Source organism: Pelobates fuscus, chromosome 4 (genome assembly GCF_036172605.1).
Source record: "Pelobates fuscus isolate aPelFus1 chromosome 4, aPelFus1.pri, whole genome shotgun sequence".
Lineage (NCBI taxonomy): Eukaryota > Metazoa > Chordata > Amphibia > Anura > Pelobatidae > Pelobates > Pelobates fuscus.
Window position 1 is genome coordinate 323574854 of NC_086320.1, and position 20503 is coordinate 323595356.

The 20503-nt window shown below is 39.9% G+C and overlaps 1 protein-coding gene across 3 annotated transcripts in view; it reads left to right on the forward strand.

Annotated features, from left to right (window-relative positions):
* The window catches only part of HYCC1 (hyccin PI4KA lipid kinase complex subunit 1), a 123573-nt gene extending 103405 nt beyond the window's left edge, over window positions 1–20168 (forward strand). The window contains exons 8-12 of one of the 3 annotated variants that reach the window (XM_063452381.1): window positions 737–853; window positions 3403–3490; window positions 12470–12629; window positions 17939–18150; window positions 19009–19113. In XM_063452381.1, the coding sequence (XP_063308451.1) occupies window positions 737–853; window positions 3403–3490; window positions 12470–12629; window positions 17939–18150; window positions 19009–19023 (592 nt within the window). In that variant the 3' untranslated portion in view covers window positions 19024–19113. Of the gene's footprint in view, window positions 1–736; window positions 854–3402; window positions 3491–12469; window positions 12630–17938; window positions 18228–19008 lie in introns of all 3 variants that reach the window. The other 2 variants (XM_063452380.1, XM_063452379.1) reach the window with 2 other exon arrangements.
* The last annotated feature ends 335 nt before the right edge of the window (window positions 20169–20503 follow it).

Below are 20503 nucleotides of genomic sequence, written 5' to 3' on the forward strand. Positions count from 1 at the left end.
GTTGGATTTGGTTCTCAACACGGAATTGCCTCTGGTGGCTGGTCAGGAAGACGGTCACTAAAGGTGTGTTAACCTTGCTATGGAAACATTGTAATTTCATTGTAAAAAAAAAAAAAAATCAATGTTCTATACTGCATGTTTAAACCTACTGCCCTCACACTATTTTATTTAGATAATGTGGTTGGGGTACATTTAGTGGTCCTAAAAGCATTTGATAGATTTTGGCTAATTTATGTTTTTCTTCACATTCATCTCTCTCCTTTGGTTTCCATGCATATTGAATATAAGAATAGTATATCGGTTTATAGTTGAAATACATTTCTTTTTTTTATGAATTATATCTTGTATACACATAATTGGCATTAGTGAATGTACATCCAGTCTAAGATATCCTATTTGTTAACAAAAGGCTTCCAACCCTATCCATAATTTTACAATGACCATTTCCTTCCTGTGTTATCTTGTACCCTCTTGCCTCTACTGATTTACTGAGTAGTAAAATAAATGTCCAAGTTCTATGATCCTGCAAATTTAAACTTATATACCTCACTAGTTTCCAGCCATAATGTAGTGCAGTGTGCATCCAAAACCACTTTTGTTCTCTGCATGAAATGATTGCTTGACTGCTGACTGTAGACTGTCAAAAATTACATGTGTAGCAGATGAGCAAATATTTGACTAGTGTCGATGTGTTGATACTTTCTTACACTTCTGTTGTCTTTGTGTGTTTTTGCAGGCTCTGTGTCTGTGGATACCCTCGTCAACATGCAAGGAAATACCTGGGTATAAAGAACAGGATTCCTGTGTCCTCAGAGTTCATGGTGCAACTTTTAACTGGAATTTATTATGCATTGTAAGGCTTTTCTGGAGGAACCTCTTTTACTGTTATTTACATTGTTACTTTTGTATTCATTGTGTGTACATAATGTAATAATCTGTAAAGTAAACTTTTTTCTATCTTTTTAATGACCCTTTAATTCATAGTTGATATAATGGTACAGAGTTACTGTTTACTTACACGGTCTGTTCTTATCCTTTGCTTGCACTTTGTAATCTGTGTTTATCCCTAGCAATCTGTCTTGCATAGTTTTCTTTATCACTGTGATACAAAATGATTCCATCATTGTTAATCTACCATTATTTCTGTTATCTTTTATAAGAGTCAAGATCATCCTAAAATTTAACAGGCCATCTATAAATAACATGTGTAACTAGTCAGCATATTCACATTACTATGATATTCTAAGCACCAAACCCATCTTGCCCTGCCTTTTTTTATTTTTATTTTTGTTTTCTCGGACAATGTAAAATTGTGTTGTTTCGTAGAAACAGCATGATTTACATTTATCTAAAACTGTTTCTGTAGTGGCTGTTGTCAGACTGCTCTTCCTCTTGTAAATATTTGAATATTGAAAGTCTTCATGTTTGATGTCATCATGCCCAGCATAAAGATGTTGAACACTCCTAAACTGAATTAATGGTTTCTCTTTGAGATGCATTTATTTGTCGAATGATGCAGTTGCTGCATTTGTGCCCTCTCCCCTCAATGCTTCTCTTAAGAAACATTGGATTGGACAAAAGTCCTCATTGCAGGTAACTACACCAAAGACCGGGATACTTAACCAAGGAGACTGACCTGGCACTGGAATAAAACTGGATTTTAAGCAGCACAATAACATTATAAACTTCTGCATTACCTGTACAAATGCATCCAAATCTGCGCAGAAAATGCTGGATTTTTATGCTAGTTGCATTTGTACATTAACTCAGTGGCAGCAGACGGACTTTTTTTTTTTTTTTTTTAACACTGCTCAGATTGATGAATAATGGAAGGACTACGTCCTTGGATCTCCCTGCACAATAACCACTATGGTTGCTGTAGTTTGTTTTAGTGCTTAAAGTATCTCTTTTAAGAGCAGGATCTGTAATGCGGTGTAAGCTCTCTCGCCATTACATATCAACATTCAGATGTCCCCAAGTAACCGTAATTTTTACAGGGATATTTATTTTCTTCAGAGTCCTTGCTTCAGAGGTTCTTTGGACATTACTAGTTCACTCAATTAACCTGACCAGTGTACATACATGCAGTAGGGCTTACTATAGTTCTTTATAGTACTAATGTGTTCTTTTTTTGCGTAGATGGTATTTAACTGCCCCCCAAAAAAATGAAAACACATGTCGCTGGGCTTTTTGGAGTAATCAGATGTTGGGTGGTTAGAAATAAGCAGCTATATATAGGCACACAGACCACTTCATCTCATTGTAAAACATTGTAGGATTAATGTCACTTCTAGTGGCTGTCTTCACAAAAACAGCCACTAGAGGCTTTACATGAGGCTGTCTAACATCTTCTACGTTTGGATGTGCATGAGGCTCTTGCCGTGCATGTGCATTACTACTATCACTGTGAAAGAGGTAAGTAAAAAAGGGTGTTTAATTGTCTAATGATGGGGACCTAGAAACTAGGACAATATAGCGTAAGGAATATAGGTTTATATTCCTAATTCTATAATGTTCCTTTAATTGTTTTAATGCAGCTGCATGTCTTAATGTCGATTTTAAAGGTTTATTAGATCAGAATGCACTTAAATCAGGGCTGCCCAACAGGTAGATCCCCAGATATTGTAGAACTACAACTCCCATGATGTTTTGTCATTCTAAATGCATTCTAAATTTCTAAAGGCGTGCATGCAATGCATCATGGGAGCTGTAGTTCTACAACATCTGGGAATCTACCTGTTGGGCAGTCCTAACAGTCACTCATCTGGATTTTTAATATTTATGTTTAATATTAAAAATCCTGAGAAGTGACTGTTACCCTTTAAGTGCATTCTGATCTAATAAACCTTTAATCAACATTAATATGTGCTGCTGCATTAAAGGTGTGTGTTGTTGTTGTTGTTGTTGTGTTTTTTTTTTTGTTTTTTTAATCTTCATAAAAATGTAATTAAACTTCGACTTCCACACGGATCCTTGCTGGAATGGAGTGCCTCTTTCTTGGGTATCTGTCAGCCATTTGTATATGCCCTCTTATTTGCCCCTGATCATCCTCATAAAAGAAACATACAGAAAAAAGGAGACATTAAACAATGTTTTTATTTCTTGTCTTCATTTGCAACGTTACTCTATCCGGATTGTAAGATTGTTTGCAAAACCTTTAATACATTTTAAAGAAAGTGAAGCATCACATGGACATAAGTTATTGGTGGTTATCACAGTTTTATTTAGTGGTGTAATTTATAAATTAAAAGATGTTTCCCCTTTAATCTGCCCTAATTATCATTGGTATGTTAGAAAGGTGAAGAGAAACTGTCCATTTCTCACTTTTAGCACAAACTAAAATTTTATGGCACAACCATTTTATAGTGACTGATGACATGCTGTTCCTTTATGTTTTTATAGTTACAACGGGGAGTGGGATGCAGCTCGCAGAGCTTTGGATGATGTTCTGTACCGGGCGCAACTAGAACTTTTCCCAGAGCCATTGCTGGTAGGTATTATCTCTTTCAGTTTGTTGAAAAAACTGAATCTGTCAACTGCCATCTTTAACCCTTGTAAGACAGAGGTAACTGTCTAACTTCTGAACCAAAACAAAACCTAGAATTTGTGCTATGCGTTTATACCACCGTAATTTCATGCACGTGTCTTTCCCACCAACCTCTTTTGGGTGCCTCTCCCACCCCCCTCTTCAGTTTTCCCCCCACTCCCCTTCCTCCTTTATTGTTCTCTTCCACTTACTTCCTTATACTTAACATGAAGTATAAATAAAATGGGGGGGAAAAAAATTACACTTTAAGTCCAAGTTGTATCCATCCTTATTGTTAAATGCCATATGACTATGATATAAATACATTTGCCGTAGTTAACGCCTACTCTAGACACCACTCAAAACTTATACCAGCCCTACCCCTAAACCTATGCTTAGACGAACTCTAACCATACACCTGCCCTAACATTCACCCTAAAACATCACTAAACATACCTCTAACTCCTGCTCACATCAGCTGAGGGACTTCCCAGCTAAAACGGTAGAGCAATGATCGCCATCTACTGGCCGTTTGCTGCATGAGAGGAAGATGTCTCTCATGCTGCAGCCTGGCATGCTGTCCCTGACAATTACTGTGTGATCATTGGGGGGAAAAAAAACAAATGGGGAAAAGGCGCTCAAAATATAATTTCTTTACACAGTTATAACAATAGCAAACATAAAATAGATGCGCTTTCAAAAAATCTAATACTCATCATTGGTGTCCACAATCTTCCAACAAGGGGAAAATGTATTTTTTTTATAAAATGTGGGGCTGAAACGTCAATTATCTTCTTAATGTATACTCAATAAAAGTTTTGGATTTTAATGAAGATGGTGGAGTGCAGCCTTCATTGTAGATACTCTGTGAACCATCCAGCAGGCTTTGGCACCAGGCATTTATCAGGAAAGCGTGAGTGCAAGGAATTTATTTTTTTTGTGTGTATGTGTGTGTATGTATGTATGTATGTATATATATATATATATATATATATATATATATATATATATATATATATATATATATATAATATATATTGTGTTCGGGGCTACATCGGTTTGTGATTCAGGTAAGATTGTTTTCTTAAACCTTGATATGAAAAGTCAGTTGAGGTGTGCCGAAACAGATGTATGCTGTAGCCCAGTAAATAAAGTGGGCAAAAAGGAACACATCTCATACTTAAACACATTTATGGAGAAAGAACATAATACAGCGTAAGTACTTTAAGAGGACATTTTTTTCAAAGGCTTAACGCATCTCCTGTACCGGTTGAGGTATGTATGTTGTATATGCTGATGACTTCTAGCAATTTTAATCACCTGGACTGGAACCTCCTGGCTTGATGCCGTAGATGCGGACCCTATCTTAAATTAGTGTCCTGAATAATTGCTAGGGTTAATGCCGAGCCTTGTTAACAATAAGCGGACGTAAAACATGAATTTGGATGTAGTGAGGCTAGCCTCGTTGTAACTTATTCATCCTCACCTTGCGGTATCTGCAGTAATTGCCTTCCTGACAAATGCGGAAGTGCCGTTCAGCGGCCATGCGGCAATGTATCTGACTCCTGCAGCATGTTGGTGGACGACGCCGGCCACTGTGAATCCACACTAATTCATAACTCCACGTCCACCCATGGTATTGACTACGTTGGCGTGCGTGTGACATCACGTAAAGGACGCGCACACACACACACACATTGTGGGTTTAAAGGCCTGGTATGGCTAATCGGATCTGAAGGAGGCTTATTTAAACTCCTTTTTTTACCTTTTCCTCATTGCCCTGTCGTGGATTCCCTTAGTGGTTGTCAGAGAGTGTGTTCTTGAGCGTTTATTTCTGGTTATTGACCTTGGCTTTGTTTTGACTTCCCTGTATTCTGGTATCCTTGACTTTTGGCTTTCCCTCATCATTGTGTCTCATTCAGTGTCCCTGACCTCGGCAAATATTCTGACTATTCTCTGGTACGTTAAGTCCGGTCATTCTAAGGCCCGGTAAGATGTTACCTTTAGTCCTAGGCGTGATACAGTTTTGCGTGCTGGATCAACTATTAATCCTGACACTTGTGCAGTGACAGAAGCGTAAGTGAGGAGTGATTTTGTACGGTGAGATAATAGGAATCGAAAACCTTTACTGGGCACCAGGAATTGTTCGTGGGATAATAAAGAATGTGGACAGGTTGACCTAGTTGGCTCGTTTTGGTCACGGGTATAGGGAGTATGTAATGATCTAGATGTTTCCTTAAGTGGGAGACACGGAGGCAGAGTTGTGCGTTATGTTGTCCACTTATGTTGAATTCCCATGGCCTCCGGAAGCCGTAAAAGGTCAGGTACATGGCTGTTTTAATGACTGAGTTAGTCTGAGGTTCGAACGGGGCTGAATCTAGTACATCCGACATGTACTAGACCCACTGTTTGTGGATGGGTATCCTTTGTTGTGGGTTTGGACTGTTAACCTTGGATATGCCCTGAAGTATGGCCCTGATGGCATATGAGGAGAGTTGTTGGGGTAGGCGGAGTACATATGGTGCTGGATGCCTGTCAGGTACAACTTAATTGTGTTGGGTGATAACCTTAACTTGAGGTGGTAAAAAGTGGTAAATGCCACCAAGGAGGTTATTTCAAACATGCTATCTAGTTGATGATCTGCCATAAATTTCCTGTATAAGGAAAATGCCCTGTCATAGGCAGTATGAGTGTTGGCGGATAGGGACAGTTTTGTTAGGATCTGGCTATGGTGCAGTAACTCGTCTAGTCCATAATTAGTTATTGGAACAGAAGGGCTGCCGTGGCCAGATGTGAGGCTGTGGGTAGGGACTCTCGGAAAGCCTGAAATTGAAAGCGAGACAATCGATCAGATGCAGTGTTTAAAACTCCTGGGACATGGCAGCACACCAAGTAAAACTGTTTGCATTCTGCCAGCCACGTCAGTCTCCTAATGAACCTCATTATCACCAAAGAAGCTGAGCGGCCTTTGTTAATAACGTGGCAAATCGCCTGATTGTCTGAAAAGCACTGTACTGTTTTGCCTGACTACAAATGCCCCCACTCCACTGCTGTGGCTACAATAGGGTATACCTCGAAAAGAGTTGAGTTGTTGTAGAACCCCTCTATATCTTGTACCTCCTCAGGACAACTACCCCAGAGCCATTCGTCACCAAATATGGCTGCGAAACCTGTGGTAGCTGCTGCATCTGTCCAACTGACATGGGAGTGTATAGATACCTGCGGGAGAAACCCATTCCAGTTCGAGAGAAAAAATGTTCCACATAAGTAGATCTGCTGTGGCTTGGGCGTTAAGGGAGATGCAGCTTTGGTAATCCGGAAATGTGGGGAGTAGGCTCAGGAGTCTGGAGATGAATGCTCTACCCTGTGGGATGATTCTCATTGCGAAGTTTAGGGATTCGTGGAAAGGAACACTATGGGGGAGGGAGGGGGGTGGAAAGGAACACTATGGGGGAGGGAGGGGGTGGAAAGGAACACTATGGGGGAGGGAGGGGGGTGGAAAGGAACACTATGGGGGAGGGAGGGGGTGGAAAGGAACACTATGGGGGAGGGAGGGGGTGGAAAGGAACACTATGGGGGAGGGAGGGGGGTGGAAAGGAACACTATGGGGGAGGGAGGGGGGTGGAAAGGAACACTGGGGGAGGGAGGGGGGTGGAAAGGAACACTATGGGGGAGGGAGGGGGGTGGAAAGGAACACTATGGGGGAGGGAGGGGGTGGAAAGGAACACTATGAGGGAGGGGGGTGGAAAGGAACACTATGGGGGAGGGAGGGGGTGGAAAGGAACACTATGGGGGAGGGAGGGGGGTGGAAAGGAACACTATGGGGGAGGGAGGGGGGTGGAAAGGAACACTATGGGGGAGGGAGGGGGGTGGAAAGGAACACTATGGGGGAGGGAGGGGGGTGGAAAGGAACACTATGGGGGAGGGAGGGGGGTGGAAAGGAACACTATGGGGGAGGGAGGGGGGTGGAAAGGAACACTATGGGGGAGGGAGGGGGGTGGAAAGGAACACTATGGGGGAGGGAGGGGGTGGAAAGGAACACTATGAGGGAGGGGGGTGGAAAGGAACACTATGGGGGAGGGAGGGGGTGGAAAGGAACACTATGGGGGAGGGAGGGGGGTGGAAAGGAACACTATGGGGGAGGGAGGGGGGTGGAAAGGAACACTATGGGGGAGGGAGGGGGGTGGAAAGGAACACTATGGGGGAGGGAGGGGGGTGGAAAGGAACACTATGGGGGAGGGAGGGGGGTGGAAAGGAACACTATGGGGGAGGGAGGGGGTGGAAAGGAACACTATGGGGGAGGGAGGGGGTGGAAAGGAACACTATGGGGGAGGGAGGGGGTGGAAAGGAACACTATGGGGGAGGGAGGGGGGTGGAAAGGAACACTATGGGGGAGGGAGGGGGGTGGAAAGGAACACTATGGGGGAGGGAGGGGGGTGGAAAGGAACACTATGGGGGAGGGAGGGGGTGGAAAGGAACACTATGGGGGAGGGGCGGTGGAAAGTCCTACCGCACATATTTACATACAATCCACTAATCAAATACTCTCACTGCATCCACTACACACACACACACATAAATATTCTTGAAAACATAAAAATACCTGACTGGCATGTATATTTTGTGCATTTACGACTTAATAAAAAAAAAAAGGTAAATGTACTGAATATCGGTAAGCTATCAGTCTGAAAGTTCACAGATTATCGGTATCTGCTCTAAAAAAAAAAAAATATCGGTCGATCCCTAGACCACACTGCACTTATAGATGAACGGCACAACTATATAAAGGGAATACTTAAACAACACAATGTAACTCCAAGTCAATCACACTTCTGTGAAATCAAACTGTCCACTTAGGAAGCAACACTGAGTGACAATCAATTTCACATGCTGTTGTGCAAATGGGATAGACAACTGGTGGAAATTATAGGCAATTGGCAAGACACCCCCAATAAAGGAGTGGTTCTGCAGGTGGTGACCACAGACCACTTCTCAGTTCCTATGCTTCCTGGCTGATGTTTTGGTCACTTTTGAATGCTGGCGGTGCTTTCACTCTAGTGGTAGCATGAGACGGAGTCTACAACCCACACAAGTGGCTCAGGTAGTGCAGCTCATCCAGGATGGCACATCAATGCGAGCTGTGGCAAGAAGGTTTGCTGTGTCTGTCAGCGTAGTGTCCATAGCATGGAGGCGCTACAAAGAAACAGGCCATTAAATCAGGAGACCTGGAGGAGGCCGTAGGAGGGCAACAACCCAGTAGCAGGACCGCTACCTCCGCCTTTGTGCAAGGAAGAACAGGAGGAGCACTGCCAGAGCCCTGCAAAATTACCTCCATCAGGCCATAAATGTACATGTGTCTGCTCAAACGGTCAGAAACAGACTCCATGAGGGTGTTATGAGGGCCTGACGTCCACAGGTCGGGGTTGTGCTTACAGCCCAACACCGTGCAGGATGTTTGGCATTTGCCAGAGAACACCCAGATTGGCAAATTCGCCACTGGCACCCTGTGCTCTTCACAGTCGAAAGCAGGTTCACACTGAGCACATGTGACAGACGTGACAGTCTGGAGATGCCGTGGAGAATGTTCTGCTGCCACATCCTCCAGCATGACCGGTTTGGCAGTCAGTCAGTAATTGTGTGGGGTGGCATTTCTTTGGGGGCCACACAGCCCTCCATGTGCTCGCCAGAGGTAGCCTGACTGCCATTAGGTACCGAGATGAGATCATCAGACCCCTTGTGAGACCATATGCTGGTGCGGTTGGCCCTGGGTTCCTCCTAATGCAAGACAATGCTAGACCTCATGTGGCTGGAGTGTGTCAGCAGTTCCTGCAAGACGAAGGCATTGATGCTATTGACTGGTCCTTCCGTTCCCCAGACCTGAATCCAATTGAGCACATCTGGGACATCATGTCTCGCTCCATCCACCGTCACGTTGCACTACAGACTGTCCAGGAGTTGGCAGATGCTTTAGTCCAGGTCTGGGAGGAGATCCCTCAGGAGACCATCCGCCACCTCATCAGGAGCATGCACAGGCGTTGTAGGGAGGTCATACAGGCACGTGGAGGCCAAACACACTACTGAGCCTCATTTTGACTTGTTTTAAGGACATTACATCAAAGTTGGATCAGCCTGTAGTGTGTTTTTCCACTTTAATTTTGAGTGTGACTCCAAATCCAGACCTCCATGGGTTGAAAAATGTATTTCCATTTTTTTATTTTTGTATGATTTTGTTGTCCGCACATTCAACTATGTAAAGAACAAAGTATTTCAGAAGAATATTTAATTAATTCAGTTCTAGGATGTGTTGTTTTTGTGTTCCCTTTATTTTTTTGATATATATAAAATTTAAAAGTACAATAGTGCATAAAGGGATATGTTAATCTAATATAATACTTTAAGTGGGGGAAACATTGCAATATATGCAGTGTAAAAAGTCATCAATACATGTAGAGAAAAAAATAAGAAATAAAAAATTTTTTTAACCCCTTAAGGACACATGACATGTGTGACATGTCATGATTACCTTTTATTCCAGAAGTTTGGTCCTTAAGGGGTTAATACATACATATATATATATATATATATATATATATATATATATATATATATATATATATATATATATAAATAATAATTATTGCAGTGGCATGATGAAAAAGTGATTAATGGACAGGATGGAATTATAGTCCTCAAAGAATCACATGATATAATGTGTCAGTGTTTTTAAATTTAATTGTGGACTTAATAGCACCACTGTTATCTGAAAGATTAAAAATTACAGGATGATGTCAAAAGTACCCTGTTTACTAACTTTGTAACCAGGTAACAATTCTCTATCTAATTCTTTGACTCCTGCAACCTCTTCCTTTGGGTAGCTTTTGGCTATAAAATAGATTTTCATATTTTTAGCTTGCTCCACAAAGTCCATTTTATAGGTACAATTTTCTTTATGCCTTTGGAACTGGCCTTTTGGGATATTAGAAAGTGATTGAAAACCCCTTCCACCTGAAGTCATTGGATAGTCAATACATTGTTAAACATACATCTTCACTCACCGAACAAGCCATAGTAGTGTGAAGCAAGTCTTATAGCTTGTTTGGTGTGTGCAGACATGCACTATCTGGTATATTTTATTTTACATGTTTTACCACTTATTTGAAGATTTTGGACACTAACAATAAGTATATTTTTGGAAGTGCACCCTTATTTTGTGTAGTTTGACATTGTGATCACTGCTGGGCTGCTACTTCAGTTAACCAATTCATTAAAGTGACACTATAGTCACTAAAACAATCCCTGATGTCTCACTGCTCAATTCCCTGTCATTTAGAAGTTAAATCGCTTTAGTTTCCATTTCTGCAGCCCTAGCCAAACCTCCCCTGGCTGTGACCGACATTGCCTGCATGACAACGAGATGGTTTCATTTTCAATCAGATGTTAACTTACTTGTTCTTAATTTTATCTCCTGCTCTGTAATTTGAACTTTAATTACTCACAGGATGCTTCTGCAGGGTCTAGCAAGCTATTAACAGTGCAGAAGATAATACATTCTAAATTAAACCAAATTTGCAATAAAGGCAATCTTTAGCTGTCTCTTTACAGGAAGTGTTTAGGAAGGCTGTGTAAGTCACATGCAGGGAGATGTAACTAGGGCTGCATAAACACAGTGATTTAACTCCTAAATGGCAGATAATCGAGCAGGGAGACTGCAGGGGCATGATCTATACACCAAAACCAATGCATTAAGCTAAAGTTCTTTTGGTGACTATAGTGTTCCTTTAAGCCAGCATTGATTTGGTGCTTAGATTGTCCTTTTAGAGAACATGTGTATCTATTTTCTCATGTACTATAAAGTTTCTTTAGCCCTTTGATGAACAATGTGGCTTGTAATTTTTCTGGGTACCAACCTCATGAATTTTAATGTTCTTGTTGACAGAAAATATCTTGCTCTTCACTTGCATAGTTGAAATGTGATTCCTGGATTTCACACAATTCCTTAGCAGTTCTATTATCACATCCTGTCTACCATCTGTTTTCCAAGCTGCACATATATAAAACACACATCGGAGTGATTGAAATTATTTTACACATTATCATTCTGTTGATCTCTCTACCTAAAATACATACACATCAGCAAAGAGCCTAGTCATTGCCCAGGCAACAGATACTTTGTGTGAATATATTTAGTATTTGTGAGCATCTTTTTTGCCAGTCTTCTTTTTCCCAAGCAATTTGTTTTAACAAGTTTCTCTCATTCTATTAGTGTGACAAACCAGAGTTTTGCCTGAAGTAGATTTGACTCTTATGCGAAGCTTGGGAGAAATGACAGATTTTGGATTTTAAAGGAAGCCAGCTGATGAAATGACACTGGCAGGGTTATTAATTTATTTATAAAGCGCAAACAAGTTCCGTAGCGCTGTACAATGGGTGGACTAACAGACACGTAATTGTAACCAGACGAGTTGGACACACAGGAACAGAGGGATTGAGAGGGAGTGGGGTATAGTGACACAAAAGAGAAGAGTAGGGTAGAAAAGTAGGTTGCTAGGATAGTGTTCATTGAGGGCTTAGTGTTTTGTTTTGATGACCGTTTCAGGAGAGGAATCTGGGTGCGAGGAGGGAAAGCTGTTCACAGTTTAATTGATATGCTTTCCTAAAGAAGTAGGTTTTCAAAGATTTTTTTTTTTGAACGAGTGGAGATTGGGTTTAAAGAGAATTTTAAATATAAGGTAAAAGTAGCCAAAACTGAAACATTATCTGCTATGTTTCTAGTTCTGCTATTTTGGCCTTAAATTTGAAATTGACTTTGAATTCTCGCCCCAAGTGTATAGCCCTGTAAATGTTAAGGTTCATATTTTACTGTAGTTAGTTACACATTTGAATTTTGTTATTGTATTTTATTTTTTATTTTTTTTTATACTTTCCTATTTTGCCTTTTTTAAGGTTGCAAATGCCATTAAAGCTTCGTTACCCCAAGGAGCTATTAAGGGAATTAAAGAAGGAACCAGATGTATACAAGTGGAAATCACACCAACATCATCTAGGATATCAAGAAATGCAGTCACTAGCATGTCTATCAGAGGCCATCGATGGAAGCGACACGGTGAGAAAAAAATTTTTTTCTATGTATTCTGCATGTTTCCAGAGTGCACGTCAGGCGTAAATGTCTGCTGTCTTAACATGCAGCTTAAACCATTCATTTTTGGATATACAATTTCAAAGCTTCCAAATGACACAGGACTTCTGTGTAGGAGATAACTTAACCCCACATAAATTAAACAAAACTGTAAAGTAGGAGATTTATGCAGATGACTGTGGAACTACTATTGAGTTTCCTTCATAGGCAGGTTTTAATTACCCATGCAATCCCTGGACATGTCCCAGCCCCAACACTGTTTCCTGGCATCTGTTGTTGATGCTCTTTTTGACACACTCTGTTGTGACCGTATTGTCCAGTGATGTGCAGTGAATCAGAATGGGGTATGAAATCCAGTATAACTGGTAGGTTGAACCTACCGTCTGTAATTTTGAGAGGGTAAGTTAAGAGACATGGAAAGAAATAACATGGGTTGGTGTGGAGGGTAAGATATTAGGAATAGGCATCTGAAAGTACTAGGGTAAGTTGCCTGTGTGACTAAAGAAAGGGACAGGACAGGTGCTGTATTTTAGAGACCGTGCTGTAAGAGGGGCTGAAGTAGACAAGAGCACTTAAACAAGCGTAAACCCTGTAAAGGGGGGTGGGAGGGTTAACAGAATTGTATAGGAGGTGTTAGAAATGTATTGTACATACAGAATAAGCGGCACATGGTCTTCGTATGTGAATGCATGGGGTGCAGCACCTGAAATAAACACTACCTTGGTCTACACAAGGCGCAATACTGCTTGATTTTCTGGGTATGTGGTAGTGATCTGCACAGTGCTCACTCAATAGAAAACATAGAATGTGACGGCAGATAAGAGCCATTCAGCCCATCTACACTGCCCAGTTTTCTGAATACAATTTTCTTAATACTTGCAATATTCATATTAATCCTTGCTAAATTCTGTCAATTTTGTTTCCTAGGTTAATACTGGATATTCTTTGAAAAATCACGGGCTACACGTTTTGCCCAATGAAAATAAATAAGATACTCATCAGATATTTTTTTCCCAATACCAGGTCTCCCTTTATTTTCACAAGATGTGCTTTGATTATCCTCCAAAAACACAGTCTGCTCACTATTTTAATGAAATGACATGGCTGAAACTACTAGGAAAGCTAGGAGAAGCTGCAGTTTGGCTTTATTCCTGTTTCCTTTCCAGTGATGGGACTGAAATAAGGGATAGATCCAGTGTGTGGCAGAATTATTTATCATGGGTTGGGGAGTCACTGCATCTCTTACAGGGGTTCTTATGCCAATATTTACATTTGGTAAAGTCAAAAAGAGCGTAAACCTGCATACTGACCTCTCGTTCCTAGATCAATTCACCAGTATGATACCCCTTAACCTTTGAACTCCTTCCCTCGTGCCCCCTCTCACAGTTGTCACAGTTGTTACACTTACAGGGTTTTTCAGTAAAGTGTGAACTGTGGAAAAGTTAAATTTTTGGTTACAATAGTATGTTTCACAATATAGTTCCCATTTAATAACAATTCCTGATTGATTGCAAACGTTTGTACTGGGTGACTGGGTTCTTTTTCAAGAGATGCCTTCTGTCCTCTAGTAAACTAATAATAATAATAATAATAATAATAATAATAATAATAATAATAATAATAATAATAAAAAACTACCTTTGAATCATTCTGTTTTTTTTTTTGTTTTTTTTTTAAACTTTAGTAAAAGTATTATTGGTGGGTGGTTAATGGGTAACTCCCAGACTCTTGTGTTACTAACCACTGACCTGTAATGCTTTGCCAGCCAGTAGTAAAAACAAATGAGTTGGAGAACATGATCTAGACTGAGTCAATGTAAAGCATAAATCAGTTTGGCCTACAGCATTTTGAGACATTCAGGATTGTTAGAAATACTACGAAAATCAGCAGTTGACCTCTATGACCAATTTACTCAAATTGCCAAAAACATTATAGGACAAGTGCTTTTTGCAATACTCACAAAAAAAACCGCTTTGTAAGCATCTTCCTGTATAATCATTGAATGCTGCACATCTCGTAGAAAGCCACTAAAGCTACACATGACCTTTTTAGAATCCAGATTTGTTTTACGTCTGTACAAAAATCCCCTGTTAATATCAATCTGTGGAGAGATCTGATACATTATCAGTGCCAGGATGGAGGGAAAGCTGTTTGGTGAAAAATCCTGTATAAAAGGAGCTTGGCTAGAGTGGAGAGGATTAGTAAGTGATTGCAGACTAGATAAAGATTAAACACCCGAGGCAGTTTGGCTTCACTTGCCCTGTACATTAAATTGCAGTGATTTAGTACCTTTTATTGTGAAGTCTAGGATGCCGCATTAGCAAGTCTTCGTTGTGAAGGCATACTGTAATTGTGCCTCTGAATATCCAGTTTGTGTATATTTCTTATTCTTATTCTAAGATAAGAACAAACTATGTAAAAAGATTTTCAGCCATTTGGTCTCTGTTTTAAAACGAATACCATAGCCCCAAATTGTCAAATGTCCCAACTTCACATACTGAATAGCGTCCAGATCTAAGCATCCAGTGATCACTGCCTGGTCTGCATTTTGCAGGCAAAATGAAATTAAAATGTGTTCACTAGATGTTTTAGGGAAATGTGTATTTATTATAAAATTAATCTCCTGTCCATCTGGCTGTTACATCCAGCCAGCAGTAGGTTTAACATTTTGTTTTCCAGGAATAATTAAACAATTATTTTGGATGTCCTATACAATTTCTCAGCCAGTCAGCCTCCTATAAGAGCTATGTGTGGATATTCTCAGCCAGGTTGAGCCAATTTTATTGACCGTGTTAAGAATTTTATAGAGATGGCATTTTTTTTGTGTTTTTTATTTTTATTGAGACACTCATAAAAACACAGTGAAGATAGGCATTTGTGTGACAATATTGTGTTTTAACATCATATCTTATCACTGACACATATATATACTCTGGGAGAGTAACTGCAAAAAATGGTCACTGCAACATGGTATAGAGTTAGCATTTGTTCGCAGTTCAGATCATGGAACATTGTCACTTACTTTTAGATATGTCGTAAATTGCCTCAAATTATCCACAAGTTTAATGAATTACCATATAAGGGAGCAATTTAGAAAGATTATTAAAGGAACATTGTAACATTAGTAATACATATCTGCATTTCTAACACTACAGCCATGATGCCCCTTAAAAATAGATAAACAAATTACTAACCTTCTCTCCAGCACAGTCTCCCATGGTGCTGCCACGACCACCTCCTCTGGTTGTGTCATCATGGAAGCTTGGCTCGGGCCAATCAAATGCTCCTCATAAAGGAGAACTGAGGAATGCGTGCTCGTCACAATGCGCCTACAATATCATCATAGAAAATCATTGTATTCAGTGATTCACTATGGCCGACCATGACGGCACTGCACATGCACACGTAATGTTACAGTATGAGAGCCAATAAGTAAGATTTCTGGCTCTCATACACAGTGGGCTTGAAGGAGTGGCTTGAAGCTGCGCTTCCAAGCCTACTATTAGTGAAGGAGAGTTAAGGGGGGGAGACTGTAGGCACTATAACAATTTCATTTAGATGAACTTATAAAAGTGGTATTATTTGATGTGTAGTTTATGCTCCTGCTATCTCACTGCTCAACTTTCTGTTCAGTGTGTTTAATTTAGAATTTATAATCCCTCTGCTCTGTTGATAGACTGCTAGAACCTTTTGTGTGTAATTTAAATTCAATTAACTAAGCCGGAGGTAAGAACTTCTAATGTAAGCACGCAGTGTAACCGCAGGAGTGAAGCTACACACCAAAATCACTTAAGCTAAAGTTGTTTTGGTACTTGGAGTGTGGGTAAAATCGGATTGAAAATAAACTTTAAAAAAAATTTAAAAAATTAATGGAAGCCATTTTAGTCACAGGCAGGCGAGATGTGGCTAGGATTGCAGAAACAGAAAAACATTTATTTTTGAAAAATCTTTTTTTTGTGAGTTTTGCACATAAGGCAATACAAAAAAAAGGATGTTAGCCAATAAAAAAATCATAGTCATAACACAGAACTAGTAACTATGATCAATAGCAAATAGATCATATGTTTGTGTCTTAAAAGAACCTCTTGGTAACCTTCCTGTTGAATGTCACGAGAGCTAGTGGAGTACAGGATAATGAGCTGCTCAGCAAGACTCCAACAAAGGTCCCAGATCACTCTCCCAAGCCACATTATAGGATAGGACAGGGGGAGTTAACAGAAATGTTTTAACTCCTAAATGGCAGATAATTGAGCAGTCAGCCTGAAGGTGCATGATCTGTACACTAAAACTACTTCATTAAGCTAAAATAGTTTTGGTGCTTAGTATGTCCCTTTCAGCACAATAACACATTCAAGAGTGTTTAACTATACACTCCTTATCTCGGTAATCTCTTTAATAGTGTTTCACAGTAAAAGAACTGTCCCAGACAAAATGTTACCCTAATCCCAATACATTTGGTTTCCTATCCTATCCTGATACTGATACAAACATTCTAGTCATGTGCCAGTTTTAACATGAGAGTTCTAGTTAGAGGCAAAAAGGTTTCAGCAGTGCCGTTGGAAGGACTGCCAGTAGGCCTCATCAATCTACATTTCTCACATCATCTTTGTTCTCAGCCATATTTATTTTTTTCCATTTTCTTTATTTGATGCTTTTGGCCTCTCAACTTTCACAAAGTTTTCCATTGTGGACTATTTCCCCTTCTATCTTACATTTATTTGAAATATTGTATAATAGATTTTCTTTAAAAGGCCACTATACTCGCCCAAACTACTTCATCTCAATGAGGTGGTCCGGTTGCAGTGTCCCTGTCATTTTGCTACTGCAGTGTAAAACATTACTTTTGGTAATGTGGCAATGTTTACACACCTCTACCAGCTATCTTCCTGACAGACACATAGTAGTGTTTCTGCACCCACGATTTGGCATATAGTTTGCCATTTAAAATGTACCTTGAATGATATTTAATATCTAATAGACTACATTGTATCCCAGGAATATGTTTTATGTTTAGGTACGTTTTCATGTAAAAATTAACTTTGGACTGCCATTTTCTTTTATGATTGTGAGAATAAATAATATTTTAAAAACAAAAACCTTTTCATAGTCCAAAACTCCTTTAGGGATCTTGTCATATTTCACTTTTTAAAGATTCATTTCACATTATAATTTTATGGGGGTTTCTTTTGTGGTTTTAGTTTTTCGGTCCATTTTGTTTCCATTCTGTTTTTCTTTTCAGCCATCCTATTTGTTTTTGTCTCATTTTCCCATTTTAGAACAACCTGAAACTAGTATTGACACAGATCTGGGCAACATTGTCATACCTGAGATTAGTGTCACATGTGTGCCTGGAGAGAAAACCATGAATGGGGAGAGAGGCAGATCACTAACAGAGAATGATGTTCAGCATATACAGGCAGTGCAGGACAACTGCGCAGACCCTAGAACTGAGGGCAAGCCAATGGCAGATATCAGAAGGCAAAAATCTGTAAGGAGATTCATGGAAGACGGCTTAACCTCACCTGGCAGAGTGCAGTGTTAATCACTTGGTAGATGGGCTACAAGGTACCTGCAAGTGAAAGGGTCACACTGCATGGGTCAAAAGATACAAGTACACTTCTACTTGATTTCATAGTACATGCATGTTGGCATGTTGCCCCTATCAAGTCTTGCCATTCCTGGTCGCATGAGGGTACTACCTCTTGTATTTACATGGAAAGAACAATGGCTGAAGTATGCATGAATGTATGCTAGTTTTACAACCAAAGCAATAAAAATTTTGGAGTTTTTTACGTCTATTTTCCTTTTTTTTTTTTTACTTGGTAATATAGTAATGACTACTTGAAAGACGTAGTTAATTTAACAGCGGCAAGCATGCATGACCAGCCATTGGGGTGGAGTTGCAAGTAGATGTCTAATCTTTCAGAAGTGCACCTTGTGACCTTTCCATTTGTTAGCCTTTACATTCTGCAGTCTATCAATTTGCAGCAATAATCCGTTTTGAGATTCTCTTTTTCCACGCTGTTTTGGTCCTTGCTTGAATAAAGAACAAAATTCTCTAGCTTTCTATGAACTGATTTGGTGGGGATCTTAATCTACTCTCTACTTGCATGAATAACTACTGGCCTCTCCTCACGATCTATAAATTATGGGCATGCTTTTGCGGGTATTCTGCCTGTTTCTTTATTCACACTGCTGGTGTGAAGTATTGTGTTCTCTCCTTTTCAAATGGTGGTAAGTATCTAATGATTTAGCTTGCAATGATTTTGCTTCAGGTGATATAAAAACAAAAAAAAATTACTTTTCAGCTCAGAATTCTGATGTGAACCTTATCTCTGGTTTGTAGACGCTGCAGAACTAACACTACAGGAAGAGCTGACGGAAATATCGGAGGTGGACGAAGGGTTTTGCTCCAGGGCTGCATCTAGCTCAAGTCAGTCTGCCATGTCCCACAGCAGTAGCAGCGGCAGTTTTAGCAGGCCTCCCTTGGGAAAGGCCCAGAGAAGATCCGCTGGAGGCAGAACTGGGGGAAAAGAACGTGACTCCATTGGAGAGTCTTGCCGTGAGCATCTTAGCAGAAAGCAGAACCAGAGGGCTATGAGTGAAAACCTGGAGCTAGTATCTTTGAAGAGGTTAACATTGACAACCAGTCAGTCTCTCCCCAAGCCTGGAAGCCATAGCCTGGCAAGAACTGCCACTTCTGTATTCAGTAAATCCTTTGAGCAAATGAGTGGCGCAACGTCCTCACATAATCCCATGAGCACGAGTGTTGCCAGTACAGGCACTGGTAAGGAAAAGAATAGATTTAGTGCATGTAGCCTACAGGAGGAAAAACTGATGTACATTTCGGAAAGGACAGAACTTGCAGTGCCCAATAAACACCAGCAAAGTCACCCAAGGTCCCCAAGCATCTGCATCACTCTGTCTACAGACTAGAATTATCAAGGAAATTAAATGAAGTGCGCAAACTGGAATTCATTTATTTTATTGTTAGTTTGTTTGGGGTTTTTGTTCTTTTTTTCATATATGAAATGCAATTGCTGACATTTCAGTACTTGGTTACCTATTGAGGTTTTTCAGTTATAAGTTACTGACTTCCCACTGTCATTTTGTACACAGTTGACATTTTGGTCAATGAACAAGTTCCGCTTGTATTGGATTCAATACCCGGTGAAATAACTTCTGTGTGATTTTATTGCTTCTACTTTTTAATTGTCTGAGTTGGTTTATTATGTCTTTATGGACCTTTTTGGTAATACAAAATTGATTGACTAAACATTTTCGGGGTACTGTGCCATCTTTTCAAATTTATTTTTATTGTTTTTATTTATTTTTGGAAAAGCCATACCCATATCCCTCGATCTCAAATCGGAAACCAGAAATCAATCAATCAGACATAAAATGAAGCTTCTTGAGAGTGGCTGCAAAAAATCAGATTCTGGTCATTTGCTCAAGGCTCTTGGCTACCTGAGCACATGAGGGTAACTTAATAAATGTTTGTGTTTATACCTGTTTCCTCTTCATTTTAGCCACATCAATATTGCAAACATGTCTTAGAGCTTTTATTATGTAAGATGTCAAACGCATTTAAAATTTCAGTTTATTATTAATAGTCACAACTCTGTCACTCTCGTACTTTATAATTAAACTAGCAGATGGCGATGTATGGTAAGCAGTACAGGTATATTCAGGATTGCAGCTTGCATATGTGAATTTTTTTTTATATAAATACAAAATTGTGCACACCATGAATGTTGCTTTCTTATGTCTGGAGTATTTTATGTGTGTGTGTGTGTTTGTACCTTTTTTCTTTTTGAAGAAAAACTTTATATATTCTGAAA